The sequence below is a fragment of the Leptopilina heterotoma genome, unplaced genomic scaffold (assembly GCF_015476425.1).
Source record: "Leptopilina heterotoma isolate Lh14 unplaced genomic scaffold, ASM1547642v1 Lhet_36, whole genome shotgun sequence".
NCBI classification, from domain to species: Eukaryota; Metazoa; Arthropoda; class Insecta; order Hymenoptera; family Figitidae; genus Leptopilina; species Leptopilina heterotoma.
Genome location: NW_025111040.1, coordinates 432,655 through 452,495, shown reverse-complemented (window position 1 = coordinate 452,495; position 19,841 = coordinate 432,655). Strand labels below are relative to the sequence as shown.

At 20.0% G+C, this 19,841-nt stretch overlaps 2 protein-coding genes across 3 annotated transcripts in view; one reads left to right on the top strand and one right to left on the bottom strand.

Annotated features, from left to right (window-relative positions):
- Positions 1 to 19,841, top strand: part of LOC122505523 (follistatin-related protein 5-like) — a 477,342-nt gene that overhangs the window by 370,938 nt on the left and 86,563 nt on the right. The gene's annotated exons all lie outside the window — the stretch shown is intronic.
- LOC122505530 (hemolymph lipopolysaccharide-binding protein-like) lies at positions 10,583 to 14,911 on the bottom strand. The gene is made up of 2 exons (XM_043617212.1): positions 14,283 to 14,911; positions 10,583 to 10,945 (listed from the first exon to the last, which is right to left on the bottom strand). The coding sequence occupies exons 1-2, from the start codon at positions 14,706 to 14,708 to the stop codon at positions 10,649 to 10,651; spliced, it is 723 nt and encodes a 240-aa protein (XP_043473147.1). The 5' UTR covers positions 14,709 to 14,911; the 3' UTR covers positions 10,583 to 10,648.

The window sequence follows — 19,841 nt, the reverse complement described above, 5'->3', positions numbered from 1 at the left end:
ATTTCTGGTAGGTTTGACTACTTTTTAACTACTCTGCGTGATTCAATAGGTCCTCAACTGAATTTAAAAAGTTATATTGACTATACCGAAAAGTAGTAAAAAGAACTAAGAATGTAGTTGGTATAATCATATTTTGTAGTTGTTGTTGTTGTTGTTGTTGTAATTTAACTACTTTTTTTTAGTCATCTGAACTATATTCTTTAACTACATCAAAAGTAGTAAAATCATCTACACGAAAATTGTTAGCAAAACTAAAAAAGTAATTAATTTAACAACTTTCCACTCAACTAGGTAATGGTAGTTGAAGATTTGGACCGAATTTTTTTCAGTGATACTGGAAAAAATTAAATATTTAGAATTCATAAGAAAATTCAGAATTTTTCTCTGTCTTTTTCGTTTGCCTTATAAATTACAAAATTACCAAGAATTCTAATATACAAAACCTTCAATTTTTTTCTATTTCTACCAATAATTTCTTTTCAAATAACATACTCTCTAAATTTGAATTTGTAAAAATTTTTACTAAATTAAATTAGTGAATGACTTTTTGCTTAAATGAATTAGTAAGTTTTACTAATAAATTAGTAGAAATTACAATTTATTAGTAAAATTTACTGATTCAAAAGCAAAAAATAAATTTTGCTAATAACTCTACCTACTTAACTACTTTAGCTAATAATAAATTACCAGAAATTACTATTTATTTGTAAAACTGACTAATTTAAAAAAGCAAAACATCAATCATTTTTGTATTCATCAATTTACTTTTTTATTTTCTATTCATTCAAATCAATCGATTTTTTGTAAACATTTTTACTACCTTAAATTCAGAGAGTAGTTTTTCAAGAATAAATAATTATCACAAAATTATTACTTAGAATTAAGAAATTATTAAATGAATAATTTTACTTAAATACTTCAAAAATAATTGAATTTTAAAAGAGTTGCGTTTACAAATTTCATAAATAGATAAACTTCAAAAGGTTTTAATTTGAAATTTTAGAAAATTTCAATTTCGAATTAATTTAATTAGAAAAAACTTTGATTTTTGAAAAAATTTTAAAATTCAAATTCTTCTGAAATTAGTTACATTTTTTAATATATATTTAATTATTTATTAAAACTAAAGGATTTATAGAAGAATTTTAGTAGAACACAGTAAAAAAAATTGAATTTTCGAGAAGTTACTAATAATTGCAGAAATTCAATTATTTTCAAAAGTAAAAAAATTCTTCGCAGAAATTCAATTATTAAAAAATTTTTTTAATTCTCGTCAAACATTTTCAATTATCTTTATAAATAATAAAATTCTCCTTCGAAATTCAATTATTTTCAAATATATTAATAAAATTCTTGGCAAAGATTCAATTATTTTCAAATCCATTTCTTTACATTTCAATTTTATCAAATTTCGATTGTTTGGAAATTCTTCAATTAAATATGTTAGAAAATAAAAATTTCAAATAATTTTAAAAAATTCAATTAAACTTTTTTTAAAAAAAATTTATTCCCAAGAATTGTTAGTTATTATTTAAAATAAAATTTTCAAAGATTTTTATTTAAAAACCTTTTCAAAATTCAATTATTTCTCAAAAATTTACGCTATACCTAATGCTTATACATTCAATTATTATTTAAAATTTTAATTGAAATTCATTTATAAATCAATTTTTCTTAGAAACTTTTACGTGAATTCAATTATTTCAATACATTTAGTAAATAATTTATGGAATAATATTGAATATTTCTTAAAACTGAATTAAAGAAAACAAAAAAAGGAAGAAAACAAATTATTAATAATTGAATTACTTAAACAAATATTAATAAAATTCTTTAAATTATTTACATTATTTGAGTTATTCGATTAAAATTGTATTAAAAAATAATTGAAATTCTAAGATGAGTTTTGTTATTTATAAAAATAATATGGAATTATTGCCAAGATAGTTATAAACAATTTGTAAATAATTTAATTCCCGTGAAATTTTTATTATTTATGAAAATAATTAAATGTTTGCTGAGAGTCGTATTAAAAATTTTTTTTAATAATTAATTTTTTCTAGAAAATTTTATCGAAAAAATTTTAAATAATTGAATTCTTTTGAAGAACTTTTGATAAAATTTTAAAAAGTAATCACATTTTTCGAGAAACATTATAATTGTATTAGGTAAAAATAATTGAAATTCTGCGATGAATTTTATTGTTTTGAAAAAAATTGAATTCCTATAAAGAATTTTATTATTTATGAAAATAATTGAATCCCTGTAAATATTTTTTATTATTTTTATGAAAATAATTGAATTTTTCCAACGAATTTTAATGCTTTTTTTAAAATAATTGAATTCCAGTGAAAATTTTGATTATTTTTAAAAATAATTGAATTCTTTTGAAGAATTTTCGTTAAATTTTTTGGAAATTTTATTATTTATATGAAAATATATAAATGTTTGCGTAAAATTTTATTAAATTTTTTTTTTTTTAAGTAATTGAATTCTTTTAGAAAATTTTATTAAAATAGTAGATATTGAAAATCAGTGAATTAAGGAAAATTTTGTTTAAATAATTGAAAGTTTGTCAAGAATTTTTATTAAAATTTCTGAAAATAATAAATTGAATTCTCATAAAGATTTTTATCAAGAAATTTTTAAATAATTCATCGGTGGCAGGTGAAGGAAACTTAAATGGGTCACTATTCGTTTATTGTATATTTTCTGGCGGTAACTTCTGCCAATACCATGTGTAATATTTGCTTAAAGCATCGAGACCAATATGTATATGTAAAGCAAATTCAGCAATGATGCAACGGTTAAAAGCAAATGAAGAGAGAGAGAGAGAGAGAAATCCTCTGCCTGAGGAAAACTTTTCTCGTAGTTAAATTTGCTTTTACCTAACAACATTATAATTACAAATATTACACCCGCTCGAACATTCAAGACTCGTATTTGAATTCTACCAAAACAGTAATTTCATATTGACTCGATTTCTCTCTGAAATGTTTTTTACAAAATTTAATTTCTTCTATAGAAATTAATTTTTTTTCCAGTTCTTCGACAATTTTCAAATCCTTTTATTTACAATTTAATTTTACGAAATTTCGATTATTCTGACATTCTTCAATTAAATATAGGGTAAATGCACTAGTAGTCGGACACTTAAGGATACAATCTTAAATTATGCTTTTTTTCTTGAAATAGCAAATATCTACTGTGTTTATAAGCACATTATTAATTAAAGGAGTTCTTCAGGATTAAAAATCATATAAATTTGTTACAAATAGTTGAGTATTTAATAAAATATAAACATTTTAATAAAAAATTACGAATGCTTTAGTAGTCGGACACTTTTTCCCCTTGTTTCTATAGTCGGACATCTGTCAGATATTTTGGATTTATAAAGTAAAACAGATAATTTTTTAATTGCTATCTGCTGGAAAATGGAATTAAAGCAAATTAGAAGTTATTAATATAATATTTAAACCCTATAAGTTTTAATATTTATGATTAATTATCAACAAAACTTTGTGCCACTCATCGCGCTACTCGAAAATGGTTGTATCTATAGTCGGACACCATGATTTTTAAAACATTAAATAAAATATTTCTTGTTTAATTATTTTCGAAAATAACACTATTTTAATAAAATATAAACTTCACACATTCGTCTAGTATACTTTTTAAAGTAATTATCACAATGCATTATTATTTATTTGCGAAAAAACACGAAAGTGTCCGACTACTAGTACTGTCCGACTATACCCGCACTTACCCTAAATATTAGAAATTAAAAACTTCAAATAATTAAAAAAAAATCCATTAAACTTTTATAAAAAAAATTATTTCTAAAGAAATTTTAGTTTAAAGTATGAAAAGTTCAAATTTTCAAAGATTTTCATTTAAAACTGACATTCATTTTTAAATCAATATTTATTGAAAAATTCTACGAGAATTCAATTATTTAAAAACAAAAATAAATATTTTATTAAATAATTGAATGTTTCAATTCAATTATTTAAATACAAAAATAAATATTATATTAAATAATTGAATGTTCATAAAGAATTTTATCAACAAATTTATAAATAATTGTATTTCAGAGAAAATATTATTATTTATAAAGATAATTGAAATTTTGACGAGAATTTTAGTAAATTTTTTTAAATTATTGAATTCCTTTCAAATTTTTTTTATTTATGAAAATAATTCAATGTTTGCGTAGAATTTTATTAAAATATCTTTTTAAATATAATTGAATTCTTTTGTGAAATTTTATTAAAATAGTAGACATTGAAAATAATTAAATTTCGACAAATTTTTGAAATTAATAAAATTTCTACGAAGAATTTTAATAAAATTATTAAGAATAATTACTGTTTCCGAAGAATTCGATTACAATTGTATTAAAAATAATTGAAATTCTGCGATGAGTTTTTATTATCTATGAAAATAATTGAATTCCTAAAAAGAATTTTATTTATTTATGAAAAAAATTGAGTTAAATTGGCAAAAAAATTTATTAATAAATTTGTATATAATTGAATTCCTATGAAATTTTTATTGTTTATGATAATAATTAAATATTTGTGTAGAATTTTATTAAAAAAATTTTAAATAATTGAATTCTTTTGGAAAATTTTATTAAAATAGTAGATATTGAAAATCATTGTAATTAAATCATTTAAAATTTAAATTTAAAATCATTTTTTAAATTTTATTAAAAGTCTTTAAAAGAATTTAATTATTTAAAAATTATTGATAAAATTTTCTAGAAAAAATTAATTATTAAAAAAAATTTTTAATACGACTCTAAGCAAACATTTAATTATTTTCATAAATAATAAAAATTTCACGGGAATTAAATTATTTACAAATTGTTTATATCTATCTTCGCAATAATTCCATATTATTTTTATAAATAACAAAACTCATCTTAGAATTTCAATTAATTTTTAATACAATTTTAATCGAATTACTCAAATAATGTAAATAATATAAAGAATTTTATTAAAATTTGTTAAAGTAATTCAATTATTAATAATTTGTTTTCTTCCTTTTTTTGTTTCCTTTAATTCAGTTTTAAGAAATATTCAATTATTCCATAAATTATTTACTAAAGGAATTGAAATAATTGAATTCTCGTAAAATTTTCTAAGAAAAATTGATTTATAAATGAATTTCAGTTAAAATTTTAAATATTAAATGAATATATAAGCATTATTGCATAAATTTTTGAGAAATAATTGAATTTTAAAAAGGTTTTTAAATAAAAATCTTTGAAAATTTTATTTTTAATACTAACTAACAATTCTTGGGAATTAATTTTTTTTAAAAAAAGTTTAATTGAATTTTTTAAAATTATTTGAAATTTTTATTTTCTAACATATTTAATTGAAGAATTTCCAAACAATCGAAATTTGATAAAATTGAAATGTAAAGAAATGGATTTGAAAATAATTGAATCTTTGCCAAGAATTTTATTAATATATTTGAAAATAATTGAATTTCGAAGGAGAATTTTATTATTTATGAAGATAATTGAAAATGTTTGACGAGAATTTAAAAAAAAATTTTAATAATTGAATTTCTGCGAAGAATTTTTTTACTTTTGAAAATAATTGCATTTCTGCAATTATTTGTAACTTTTTGAAAATTCAATTTTTTTACTGTGTTTAACTAAAATTCTTCTATAAATTCTTTAGTTTTAATAAAAAATTAAATATATATTAAAAAATGTAACTAATTTCAGAAGAATTTGAATTTTTAAATTTTTTCAAAAATCCAAGTTCTTTCTAATTAAATTCATTCGAAATTGAAATTTTCTAAAATTTCAAATTAAAACCTTTTGATGTTCATCTATTTATGAAAGTTGTAAACGCAATTCTTTTAAAATTCAATTATTTTTGAAGTATTTAAGTAAAATTATTCATTTAATAATTTCTAAATTCTAACTAATAATTTTGTGATAATTATTTATTCTTGAAAAATTACTCTCTGAATTTAAGGTAGTAAAAATGTTTACAAAAAATCGATTGATTTGAATGAATACAAAATAAAAAAGTAAATTGATGAATACAAAAGTCATTGATGTTTTCCTTTTTTAAATTAGTCAGTTTTACAAATAAATAGTAATTTCTGGTAATTTATTATTAGCTAAAGTAGTTAAGTAGTTAGAGTTATTAGCAAAATTTATTTTTTGCTTTTGAATCAGTAAATTTTACTAATAAATTGTAATTTCTACTAATTTATTAATAAAACTTACTAATTCATTTAAGCAAAAAGTCATTTACTAATTTAATTTAGTAAAAATTTTTACAAATTCAAATTTAGAGAGTATGTTATTTGAAAAGAAATGATTGGTAGAAATAGAAAAATAATTGAAGGTTTTGTATTAGAATTCGTGGTAATTTCATAATTTATCAGGCAATCGAAAAAGACAGAGAAAAATTCAGAATTTTCTCATGAATTTTAAAAATTTAATTTTTTCCAGTACTTTTATTAAAAAAATTCCTGTCCTTTCCAGGTTTTTTCAAGGTTTATAAAATTTCCTGACATTTCTAATTTTTTTTTTCTAAAACATTTTTATTATTATTTTTTTCTTTTTTTTTCTCTTTGTGAAGGAGTGCACATATTAAAAGTATAAATAAATGTAAGGAATCTTTAGTTGTGTGTATATAATTGAAGGGCGTTTTGAGTACTGTAATCGTTTACTGGACACGGTTGGCAATCGAGATTACTTGGAGAGGATAAAATTATTCTAGTCGTGTCGCGCGGCGTCACCCTCGCACAAGTTTACACACGTAAATGCGTGTAGAGTATATATAGAGAAAAGCTGTTGGAACGACTTGTCCCAAGGGCCAACTGTAGCAACCCCCAACCCCTCGCAATTTTATGCCCCCTATCTAACCCTGCATTAGCTTTATATCCCCCCTCCCCTTCCCTTTTCCCCACTCCCCTAGGTACCACAAGTCACATTTACATTTTAAATTACAACCAGGTTCTATTCTCTTTCTCTCTTATTAACAAAGATTTCCTTAAATTTTTTTTTTTGGCAAATCGATATTTATATATCACATTACAGTGAGTTCATTATTATTATCTGTTCATTTATTTTTTAATCTCTTTAAAATTTATATGTTTATTATTATTTACTTTCTTCCTTATTTTTCTGCAATTTTTTCTTTTTTGAATAAATTCATTCAAGTTTTGAATTGAATTTTTTTTTAATCTTAATTCCTACGAAGAAATAATAATTATTAAATATTAATATTTAATAATTATTATTTATAAATGAATTTATAAATTTATAATTTATAATTTATAATTTATAAATAATAATTATTAAATATTACCTAATATTTAATAATTATTATTTTCTTAAAGGAATTAAGATTTAAAAAGGTTTAAATTCAAAACTTTTCGAAATTTAACAACTTTAACAACTTTAAATTCTTCAATATTAAATATATTAGAAAATAAAAATTTAAATTATTAAACTTTTTTAAAAAAAATTAATTCTCAAGAATTGAGTAGCTGCATGCAACAACTCGCCGAGCGCTGAATGTTCATCCGAGCGCTCGGCGAGTTGTTGCACGCAGCTACTCAATTGTTAGTTAGTATTAAAAATAAAATTTTCAAAGATTTTTATTTAAAACCCTTTTCAAAATTCAATTATTTCAATTATTATTATTATTTTCAATTATTTTAATTTTTTTTCTCAAAATTTACGCTATAATACCTATATTCAATTATTATCTAAAATGTTAACTGAAATTTATTTATAAATCAATTTTTTTATAGAAAATTCTACTAGAATTCAATTATTTAATTTAAATACATTAGTCAATAATTTATTAAGTAATTGAATGTTTCTTAAAATTGAATATTCTGTTTAAGAATTTAGTCAATAAATTTTTAAATAATTGAATTAGTTTGACGAATTTTAATAAAATTCTTAAAAATATTTACATTTTTCTTGCAACGAATTTTAATGACTTTTTTAAAATAAATTAAATTCTAGTGAAAAAATTTAATATATTTTTAAAACTAATTGAATATTCTTTAGAAGGATTTTGTAAAATTTTTTGGAAATAATTGAATTTTTTTGAATTATTTTATGAAAATTTAAAAGAATAATTCAATTATTTCGAATAATTTAATAAAAATTTTATTATTTATGAAAATAATTGAATCCCTGTAAAAAATTGTATGATTTATGAAAATAATTGAATTAATTATTTAAAATTGCCAGTTAAAAGTTATAGTAAATTCAAATTTTCAAATATTTTAATTCGAAACCTTTTCAAAATTATTCAAATATTCAAATACAAAAGAAAATTTTGAACATAATTGAATTTCTGCAAATATTTGTAACTTCTCCAAAATTCAATTTTTTAATTGTTTTATAATTATTTTTATATTTACTATAATTTTATTTCTTAAATATTTTATGAAAATTTAAAAGAATAATTCAATTATTTCGAATAATTTAATAAAAATTTTATTATTTATGAAAATAATTGAATTTTTTCAACGAATTTTAATGCATTTTTTTAAAATAATTGAATTTCAGAGAAAAATTTAAAAATTTGTAAAAATAATCTTGAGCAGGATTTTGTTAAATTTTTTGTTCTTGCAATAAATTTTATTATTTATAAAAATATATAAATGTTTGCGTAAAATTTTTTTTAATTTTTTTTTTTAAATTGAATTCTTTTGGAAAATAATTGTATTAAAATAGTAGATATTGAAAATTAGTGAATTAAGAAAAATTTTTTTAAATAATTGAAATTTTGTCAAGAATTTTATTAAAATTTTTGAAAATAATTGAATTCTCATAAAGAATTTTATCAACAAATTTTTTAATAATTAAATTCTTTTGATGAATTTTAATAAAATTTTTAAAAATAATTACATTTTTTGAGAAATTTGATTTAAATTGTATTAGCTAAATATAATTGAAATTCTGCGATGAATATTATTATTAATTTGAAAGGAAAATTGAATTTCTATAAAGAATTTTATTATTTACAAAAAATAATTGACACCCTGTAAAAAATTGTATTATTTATGAAAATAATTGAATATTGAGAAGAATGTTATAATAAATTTGTAAATAATTGAATTCCGATGAAAATTTTATTATTTATGAAAATAGTTAAATGTTTGCGTAGAATTTTATTAACATTTTTTTTTTAAATATTTGAATTTTTTTGGAAAATTTTTTTAAAATACTTAAAATTTTGCTTTGAATTTTATTAATATTTTCGAAAATAATTGAATGTCGGAGAAGAATTTTTTTTACTTTTGAAAATAATTGAATTTCTGCAATTGTTTGTAACTTTACAAAAATTCAATTTTTTTTTGTGTTTTTAACACTAATTCTTCTATAAATCCATTATTTTTAATAATTAATTAAATATTTATTAAAAAATTTAACCAATTTTTGAAGAAATTTGAATTATTAAAATTATGTTTGAAAATTTAAGTTCTTTCAAATTTCTAATAAAGTTCATTATTGATAATTGAAATTTTTGAAAATTTAAAATTAAAACCATTTTTTTTCCTTTCATTTTGTTTTTTAGGTTTATCGTTTTATTTCCTTGTTTAAAAGAAACATTTTTTTGAATAATATGTTAAAAATAAAAAAGCGCAGCACAAAAGGACCTTGTTAAAATATACACTTTTTTTGTCTTCATTAGAATATCAATTTTTTTTTTGCATATTTTTTATTTTTTTTTTCAACGGAAAAATACACATATACCTATGTACTTAAAGCTTTAGCTCCGGAAAAAAACCAATATTGGAAAATTTGTTTTACATCAATTTACTGTTTGTATAGTTATGTATCGAAACTAATGTTTTTTTTTGCCAAATTGAACCATGAACAAAAAACATCATGTTAATTAAAATTTTATTATTTTCCTCAACAATTTTTTGTTATTATTTTTATTTCAAATAGTGCTTTTAAATTGTCGTTTTTTTTTTGTAAAAGGAAAAAAATTAACGCTTTCAATTTTTAAAGCTAAAGTGAATTTACGAATAATATTTGCAATAACTGAAGTTGTAAAAACGAAAAGAAAATATCTAAATGAAAATATTCCATTAATGTGTCAAATTAAATTCTCAATATTGCGCCACTAGGCGAGCAACCCATCGTACGTAGATGTAATTTTATTTTCCATCTCTTTGAAAATTTACGGATCAGATAAAAATAATAATTAAATATTTACTTTATATTTAATAAATGGTGAAGTTTTTTTTCGCGTTGTGATAGTGAAAAAAAATTTATTTGATTGAAATACTTTGATTCAAATTTATCAAATAAATATTCACTTAAATCAAATAATTTTTATTTAAATCAAATAAATTTGAATCAATAATTATATTTGAACCAATAATTTCATTATTTGAAGCAAATGCCATTTAATTTGGCTCACATAAAAATTATTTGATTCAAGTGAATATTTATTTGATAAATTTGAATCAAAGTATTTCAATCAAATAAATTTTTTTCAGGAATAATAATTATTAAAAAAAAAATTGAATTTTTTCTTGGTAGGAAACTAAATGAAAAAATGCAATAATATTTATTGATATAGTTGATTATATTATATGTATTTTTTTTTTTTTTTTTTTTTTTTTGAGGGTAAATTTAATGTAAAAATTGTAGTCTTGGAATTTCACAAAAGAAGGCAAATGGTACATCACAAGAGACATCGTCGAGAGATCCGTCTTTCATAAAGACACCACAATTCTGTTTTCCCCCACCATTGTCGGGCTGTCCACCCCATTCATTGCTCCAGCGAGTGTAGCCAGACTTTGAGAGTGAATCGCCCAGAACATTCACCCATTCTCCCTCCTTATATAAATCGTGAATTCCCAAGAATGCCACATTGTCATAGGACGCATTCTTTATTGGTTCGGATTTATTGAATAAGTCCATCAATACCTGTCAATGTCAAATTTTTTTATTATTTTCTTAAATCCAAACTATTATTTTTTTGTGAATCCAAATAATTTTAAAAAAATTTTTTTTTTCAAATTTATACTATTTACTATTTTGTATTTTTTTTTTTTTTTTTTGTCAAATCCAAACTGCAGACTTTGAACTTAATATAGTTGGTTTTTAAAAAAAAGCAAAAAGTAGCTATAAAACTAAAAAATTAATAAAAAAAAAAGTTGTTATCGAAAAATCAAACTTCATCATTAAAAAGGTTGTATTACTCGATTTACAAAAATCATAAAAATTTTATTTTCTCTATATTAATAATTCAAGTATTTATTACCTACAATTCATTTTTTGAAATTTTTTGAAATTCACACTTTTAAATCAATTCTTATCGAAATTCAACTACGAGAATTCAATTGTTTTAATATAAACATAAATAATTGATTACTATTTAGAATTGACTGCTTATAAAGAATTTTATCAACATTTTTTTAAAAATAATTACATTTTTAAAGGATTTCTTTTCAATTTTTATTTTAAAATAATTGAAATCAGGCAAAGAATTGAATTATTTTTGAAAATAATTTAATTCCTCTCAAGAATTTTATTATTTATAAAAAATAATTGAATGCTTGAAATCTTTTAGTCGAATCTAATTGAAATTGAATCGAAAATAATTCAATTCTTATTAAAAATTTTTCTAAGTTATTAGAAATAATGTTATTTTTTTAAAAAACTTTTATTAAAATTCTATTAAAAGTAATTGAATTTCCGTGGGGAATTTTATTATTTATAAAAAATACTCGAACTGGTGGGAAGAATTTTATTAAAATTTTGGAAAATAATTTAATTTTTTTTAAGGATATTATAAAAATTTATGAATAATTGAATTTCTCTGAAAAAATTTATTATTTGTAAAAATATTGAATTCTTGTGTAGAATTTTATTAAAGTTTCTTGAAATAATTGAAATTTTTGAAAATAATTGAATTGTTTTGAAGAAATTTATCGAAATTCATGAAAATAATTGAAGTCTTGCGAATAATTTTTCTTAAATATAACTACAAAATAATTTAATTCATCTGAAGAATTTTATTATATTTATGAAAATAATTAATTTTCTTTGAAAAGTTTTATTATTTGCAAAAATAATTGAATGTTTAGAAAAATGTTATAAAAAATTTGTAAATAATTGAATTCCAGTGAAATTTTTATTATTTATGAAAATAATTGAAACCTTGCGAATAATTTTTCTTAAATATAAATTCAAAATAATTTAATTCATCTCAAGAATTTTATTATTTATGAAAATAATTCAGTTTCTTTGAAGAATTTTATTATTTGCGCAAAAATAATTGAATTTCTTTAAAAAATTCTATTATTTGTAAAAATAACTTAATTCTTGAGAATTATATTAAAGTTTCTTGAAATAATTGAATTTTTTGAATCATTGCATTAAGATTCAAAATAATTTAATTCATCTGCAGAATTATATTATTTATGAAAATACTTGAATTTCCTTAAAAAAAATTTATTATTTGCAAAAAAAATTGAATTCTTGTGTAGAATTTCATTAAAGTTTCTTGAAATAATAATTAAAATTTTTGAAAATATTTGAATTGCTTTGAAGAATTTTATGGTAATTTATGAAAATACTTGAATTTCCTTAAAAAAAATTTATTATTTGCAAAAAAAATTGAATTCTTGTGTAGAATTTTATTAAAGTTTATTGAAATAATTGAAATTTTTCATAATAATTGAATTTCTTTGAGAAATGTTATAATTTGTAAAAAAAAAATTGAATTCTCGTGTAGAATTTTATTAAAGTTTCTTGAAATAATTAAAATTTTTTTTTTTTTATTTATTTTTTGTTACATCCAAACAGTTTTTTTTATTTATTTGTTTTTGTTATCATAACTATGTTTTTTTTTTGTGAAATTCAAAATATTATTTTTTTAGGCCAAACAGAAGAATCAAAAAATCTTTTATTTATACTATTTTTTTTTTTGTTGAATCCAAACTATTTCTTTTATTTTTTTAAAATGAAAACTATATTTTTGCTGAATTCAAACTATTTTTTTTCTATGAATTTTTGTTTATTATATCTTTTGGCAATTTTTATTTATTCTTTTATTAATTATTATTATCAAATTTTTTTTTACCAACCATTTGGGGGAATTTTGATTTGAAATTATAAAGACAAAATATTTACTCTCTTTTGAATTAGTAAAAATATTTACTAATTTGAATTGGTGGATGACTTTTTCCTTTTGAATTAGTAAATTTTACTACGAAATAGTAACTTACACGGAGAAAAATATAAAGTAACTTTTATTACTTTTATGGTAAAACATTTCTGGTAACTTTTACTAATTTCGTAGTAAATTTTTCTACGTTCAAAGTAAATTTTACTACGTTCAAAAAACATATTTGTAAAAAATTAGTAAAATTTACTTCGAACGTAGCAAAATTTACTCCGAAAGTAATAAAAGTTTACCAGAAATGTTTTACTATAAAAATAGTAGAAGTTACTTTATATTTTTCTCCGTGTAGTAAATAGTAAATAATAATAAATATAGTAGTAAAATTTATTAATTCAAAAGCAAAATGTCAGTCACTAATTCCAATTAATGAACATTTTTACTAAATTTTTTTTTGTCCTACCTGCACGGAAAGTATGTCATTTCGGGCACTTAGAGCGGGCGCAAAGTAACTCATCATTACCACCCAGGGGTAGGGGAAGCGGGCGCAAAATATTTTGCGCCCGCTCACCAACCTCCGAGCGGGCGCAAAATATTTTGCGCCCGCTTCCCCTACCTTCGAGCAGGCGGAAGAGTATTTTGCGCCCGCATGTTAATTATTCGATTTTCTTCATTAAAATGTGATATTTTCGAGTTTCTTTTTATGTTGACTATAAAAATGCAGAACTTTTTGAACTTGTTTTATTTTGTCTAGAAAAATGTGCAATTTTTTTCGATTTTCTCTAAAAAAAAATTATGACACATTTGATTTTGTTCACATTTCAGTTATAAAAATTGGCAATTACTATATTTCCAGAATACATTGTTTTCTTATTTCTATATTAAAACTTCTATCATTATAGACTTCAAAGAGTTAACATTTATATAGAGTTTAATTTTTAACTAATATGAGCGTTTAATTGTTCGTGCCCTCAATGACATACTTTCCATGCAGTTAGGACAAAAAATTATGTTAGCATCATGGGCGCAAAGGTGATTACGACTCTGGCGAAATCACCTATTTTGCGCCCTTGATACGAAAATAACTATTTTTTTTTTCTTTGACGAAATTGTGTTTAAAATAAAAAAAACACTTACTTCGGCTTCTCTCTTCGAATTGATAATTGCCAAATGTCCACCCTCGTCATTGCACGTCTTCCTGGCCTCGTTCCAAGTTGCGGCTCTCGTATGAAGTTTGTGTGCTCCAATACCTTCACTCAAATGATAATCATCCCTCAAATTTGCACTTCTGAATCCGAGATTACAAACACAAGGCATTCCGTGGACAATAGTCGTGTGCATATTTTGCAAATCGAAAAACGACGGCGGCCTCATTACTTGTACATGTTCGGCCGAATTATCGTGAATTGATTTTTCATTTCTCGAATTAAATCCCGTTGTCGCTGTTCCTGTTGCTGTTGTCGATGTTGTTGTCGTGGAAGCAATCGTTGGACTCGATTCCATTGTATTTCCCCTCACAAGCCAAATTTGAATCAACACCGTGAGAAGAAAGTGGAAAAACATTTTTTTTTCCTTTTTTCCCTCAAAAAAAAAAAAATATTGTTGTTAAAAAAATACTTTTTTTCCCCTTTTTCGATAAAAATACCTTTTTTTTTTTACTAAATAAGAGAAATTAAAGTTTTTTTTTCTTTGATTTTTAAGGAGAATTTTGAAAGAGAAGCTCCTCGCCTTTACGGAGTCTGAGAATTACTGACGGACCATCTGCTTTTTGCAGTGAATAGATTTCCGTTTCTCATCGGTACCGAGTCGAAATTCGACCCCTGGGACCAATTCAAGAGTCAGGCCATGTTTTTTAGAATATAATGAATATGCGAGCCACATGGGATTTCAAGGCCTCTTTTCTTATTACTCCCTTCCTCGTTAAATTTAGAATTTGCCAAATATATTTTAATGTTTATTTTTCATCCTCTTCTTCTTCTTCTTAAAATCTTCGCCTTTTACAGAAATTAGAAATTTTCTACAAAATTTAATTCTTCCACAATGAAAATCAAAAATAAAAAAAATATTGAATAAAAGAAACAATATTTTATAAAATTGTTTTGTTTTACAACGAATTATTTCAACTTTCCGTTTTTAAAAAAAAATGTTTTTCATACACATTTTTGAGAATGGTTTTTTTAAAATGGTTATTTGAAAATGGTTATTTGAAAATTCAATAAATTGTTTTAAAACAATATAAATATAGATTATTTAAACTTTATCTCAATATTTTTGTAGAAAATTTTCATAAGGATATAATTTACATAATTTCTATTTCTTAATTACAATTTCAAAAATCTTAAAAAAAGGTAAAAAAATGCTTATATAAATTCTATTTGTAAATTACAAGTTTTAATTGAAAATGAACATGAAACTTTTTAAATTTTTAGAAAATAAAGGAAATAATTTTACTCAAAAAAATGTTCTGCTACATTTTTACGAATTTTTTTAATTGTAAAAATATTCGAAAACATCAATAACTTCTTTTTTAAATAAATATTTAATTATTATTAATTTTCCACAGAAAGTAAGTCATTCAAAAATTTCAAATTCAAACCTTTTTGAAATTAAACAACATATAAAAGTATTGTTATAAAACAAGAAGATATCAATTTTATAATTTCAATTATTTACGAAAAATAACATTACAATATTTATAAATAAGTAATTCTTAGAATTGTTTTATCATAATTTTTTAACATTCAATTACCTTCGAACAAAGTAAATTAAAATTTTTTTAAATTTACTTTTTTACACTTATTAAAATTTCGGATTTTACCAAATATTTCAATTATTATTCAAAGATTTACTAAACTTTAATTATTTTTAAAAGAATTTACCAAATTTTAATTATTTTTTAAAAGATTTTACCAAATTTCAATTATTTTTAAAAGAATTTACAAAATTTTAATTATTTTTCCCACAGATTTACCATATTTCAATTACTTTTGAAAACATTTTACTGAATTTCAATTATTATTCAAAGATTTACCAACTTTCAATTATTATTGAATTGAATTGATTTAAAAAGTTTCAATTATTATTCAAAGATTTACCAAGTTTCAATTATTTTTTAGAAGATTTTACAAAATTACAATTATTTTTCCCACAGATTCACCAAATTTCAATTATTTTTTAAAAGATTTTACCAAATTTTAATTATTTTCCAAAGGTTTTACCTAATTTCAATTATTTTTAAAAAGATTTTATCAAATTTCAATTATTATTCAAAGATTTAACAAGTTTCAATTATTTTTTAAAAGATTTCACCAAATTTCAATTATTTTTAAAAGATTTTACCAAATTTCAATTATTATTCAAAGATTTACCAAAATTTTAATTATTTTTGAAATATTTTATCAAATTTCAATTATTTTTAAAACAATTTACCAAATTTTAATTATTTTTAAAAGATTTTACAAAGTTACAATTATTTTTCCCACAGATGTACCATATTTCAATTACTTTTGAAATCATTTTACTGGATTTCAATTATTTTCCAAAGGTTTTACCAAATTTCAATTATTTTTTAAAAGATTTTATCAAATTTCAATTATTATTCAAAGATTTAACAAGTTTCAATTATTTTTTAAAAGATTTTACCAAATTTCAATTATTTTTAAAAGATTTTACCAAATTTCAATTATTATTCAAAGATTTACCAAAATTTTAATTATTTTTGAAATATTTTATCAAATTTCAATTATTTTTAAAACAATTTACCAAATTTTAATTATTTTTAAAAGATTTTACAAAGTTACAATTATTTTTCCCACAGATTTACTAAATTTCAAATACTTTTGAAAACATTTTACCGAATTTCAAGTATTTTCCAAAGGTTTTACCAAATTTCAATTATTTTTTAAAAGATTTTATCCAATTTCAATTATTATTCAAAGATTTACCAAGTTTCAATTATTTTTTAAAAGATTTTACAAAATTACAATTATTTTTCCCACAGATTCACCAAATTTCAATTATTTTTTAAAAGATTTTACCAAATTTCAATTATTTTCCAAAGGTTTTACCTAATTTCAATTATTTTTTAAAAGATTTTATCAAATTTCAATTATTATTCAAAGATTTACCAAATTTCAATTATTTTTTAAAAGATTTTAACAAATTTCAATTATTTTTAAAACAATTTACCAAATTTCAATTATTATTCAAAGATTTACCAACTTTCAATTATTATTGAATTGAATGGATTTAAAAAAATTTCAATTAAAATTTTTGAAAATAATTGAATATTTAAAGCGTTATAACAAGAATTTTAGGAATTAATTAAATTTGAAAAGGGTTTTAAATTGAATTCCTTGAAAATTGAAGGGAAACAAAAGTATAAAAATATTTAAATTTTTGTTTTGAAAAATTATCAATTACATTACTTTTCTTTAAAAATTCTTAAAATTTTGAATAATTTAATTCAAAAATTCTAAAAAAAATAATTTAATTTTGGAAGAATTACAATTGCAATTTTTAGAAATAATTTAATTTTGAACAGTTTTTCATTGAAATTATATGAAATTTCAATTCCTGTCGAAAAATAAATCAGGTCATGTTTTTAATTTTTTGTTTATTTTAAAATTTTTAAAAAAATTTTTGATAAAAGTATTGAAATTTTTAATAAAATTTAATTTAGAAATACCTAAAAAAATTTGTTTCTTGAGAAAATGTAATTAAAGTTTTTAAAAATAATTGTATTTCCGAAAATAATTTTTAAAAATTGAAACAATTGGAAATTTTGTCAAATTTCAAAAAAAAAGAAAAGAAACAAGAAATTTTCAAAACAATTAATTTTATAATTCAAATTCAGTGAAAAGTTTTGTTACAAAAATTTTCAAAAAAAAATACAAGAAAACGAATTGCAAATTTTGATCAAATTTAATTGCAAAGAAATTTATGTAAAAACAGCGAAAAAAAGGTTTTTTTATTTTTGTTTTAGATTTATTTAGGTATTTATTCCATAAACGGGTTCAAAAAATACCATATTATTTATATATTTAATTTCTCTTGTTTCTTTTTTTATTAATTTTATTATCATTTCAAGAATATTATTATTATTCAAATAATATTTGAAATGCTTTCCTCTTATTATTATCATCCCTTTTTTTATTTTCACGTCTCTCTGGCACACTTTACTTCATGTCCAATTGAACTTTTCTTTGTAAAAAATAACTTCATAATGAGCAATGCAAAAAAAGAAACGGAAAATAATAAGCAAATAATGTAATACCTCTCAATTCAAAGAAATTTCTTCATTTCTTATTTATTAAATTCTTTTTGCCCAGAGTTAATAATATGATAAGCAAAAATATTCAAATACATTTTTTTATTATAAAAAGTTCTACTATATTTTTCCTGTTTTTCATTATTATTATTATTATTATTAGAAAATAATGTTATATCGAATGTCTATGGAAAAACAATTTCCACCCTTCTCGAGTACGTTTACAAAAGAAAATTAATAATTAATTTATATTAATAAATTAATTATTAACTTTTTTAACTTATTGTTATATAATAATAATAATTATAATGTAATTTTAATAATTAATTAAAATATTTTTTTCTCTAAATTTCAATAATTTTTTTAAAAAAAGAAAAATTTTTTATAACAGACCAAAACGTTTGTATCTCTTACTCTTTAATTTTTGCAAACACGCAGATCGAAGAATTCAGTAATATAGCAAATAAAAAACAATATTTTCCATTTTTTCATTTTTGTTTATTTCTACAAAAAAAAAAAAATACTACATAATATGCAAAAAATGCAGGAGAATAAAAACCCCAACCTCTCCTCGTTAAAAAAACAAAACAGATATTTTATTTTCGACTGAATAAAAAAATTTTTTATTTCATCACGTACGTTAAATATTGCATTTTTTGGAATTTTTTTTCTTTTATTACTAAAAATTATACTAACGAAAAAATATGTAATAAAAAAAGAAATGGTTGACAGTTTTTTTCTTTTCACTTTCATTTCAACTTTCAATTTTATTTTCAAAGATTTTCATTTTTATACCTTTTCATTTTCACTATCATTTTTATTTACGAAAATTTTCATTTACACTTCGAAATACATTTTCATTTTTTTTCGTTTCTCATTTTCACTTACATTTTTTGTTTACAAAAATTTTTCTTTCCACTTTCACTATGATATAATTTTTTTTCAATTTTATTTTTACTTTGAAAATATAAGCAAAAAATGCAAAAGATTTTCTTTTTGAAATTTAAAGAAAATTCTTATTCCTTTTTAAAAAAATATAAATTTCAATTGTTTAAATTTATTCAAATTATTTTTGGAAATACAATTATTTCTAAAAAACAACATTCAATTACATTTTTTCAAGACACACATTTTTTTGGAATTTCTAAATTAAATTGTTCAAAACTTTAATATTTTTTGTTAAACAAAAATTTAAAAACTAATTTTTATCTATTTTTCCACAAAAATTAAAATTTCAAATAATTTCAATAAAAAACCTCATGAAATTTTATTATTTCTAAAAACTGTCACTGTAATAAATTCTTCCAAAACTCAATTATTTTGTTAGAATTTTTAAATTAAAATGATTGAAAACTTTAAGAAATTTTAAAGAAAAGTAATTTAATTAATAATTTTTTATAACAAAAATTTAAATATTTTTATACTTT

Bases quoted from the DNA above. Each gene is read 5' to 3' on its own strand.
- LOC122505530 (XM_043617212.1), bottom strand. From the start codon at position 14,708: ATGTTTTTCCACTTTCTTCTCACGGTGTTGATTCAAATTTGGCTTGTG. The intron at 10,946-14,282 runs GTAAGTGTTTTT...TGACATTGACAG, and splicing joins ATTCGAAGAGAGAAGCCGAA to GTATTGATGGACTTATTCAA.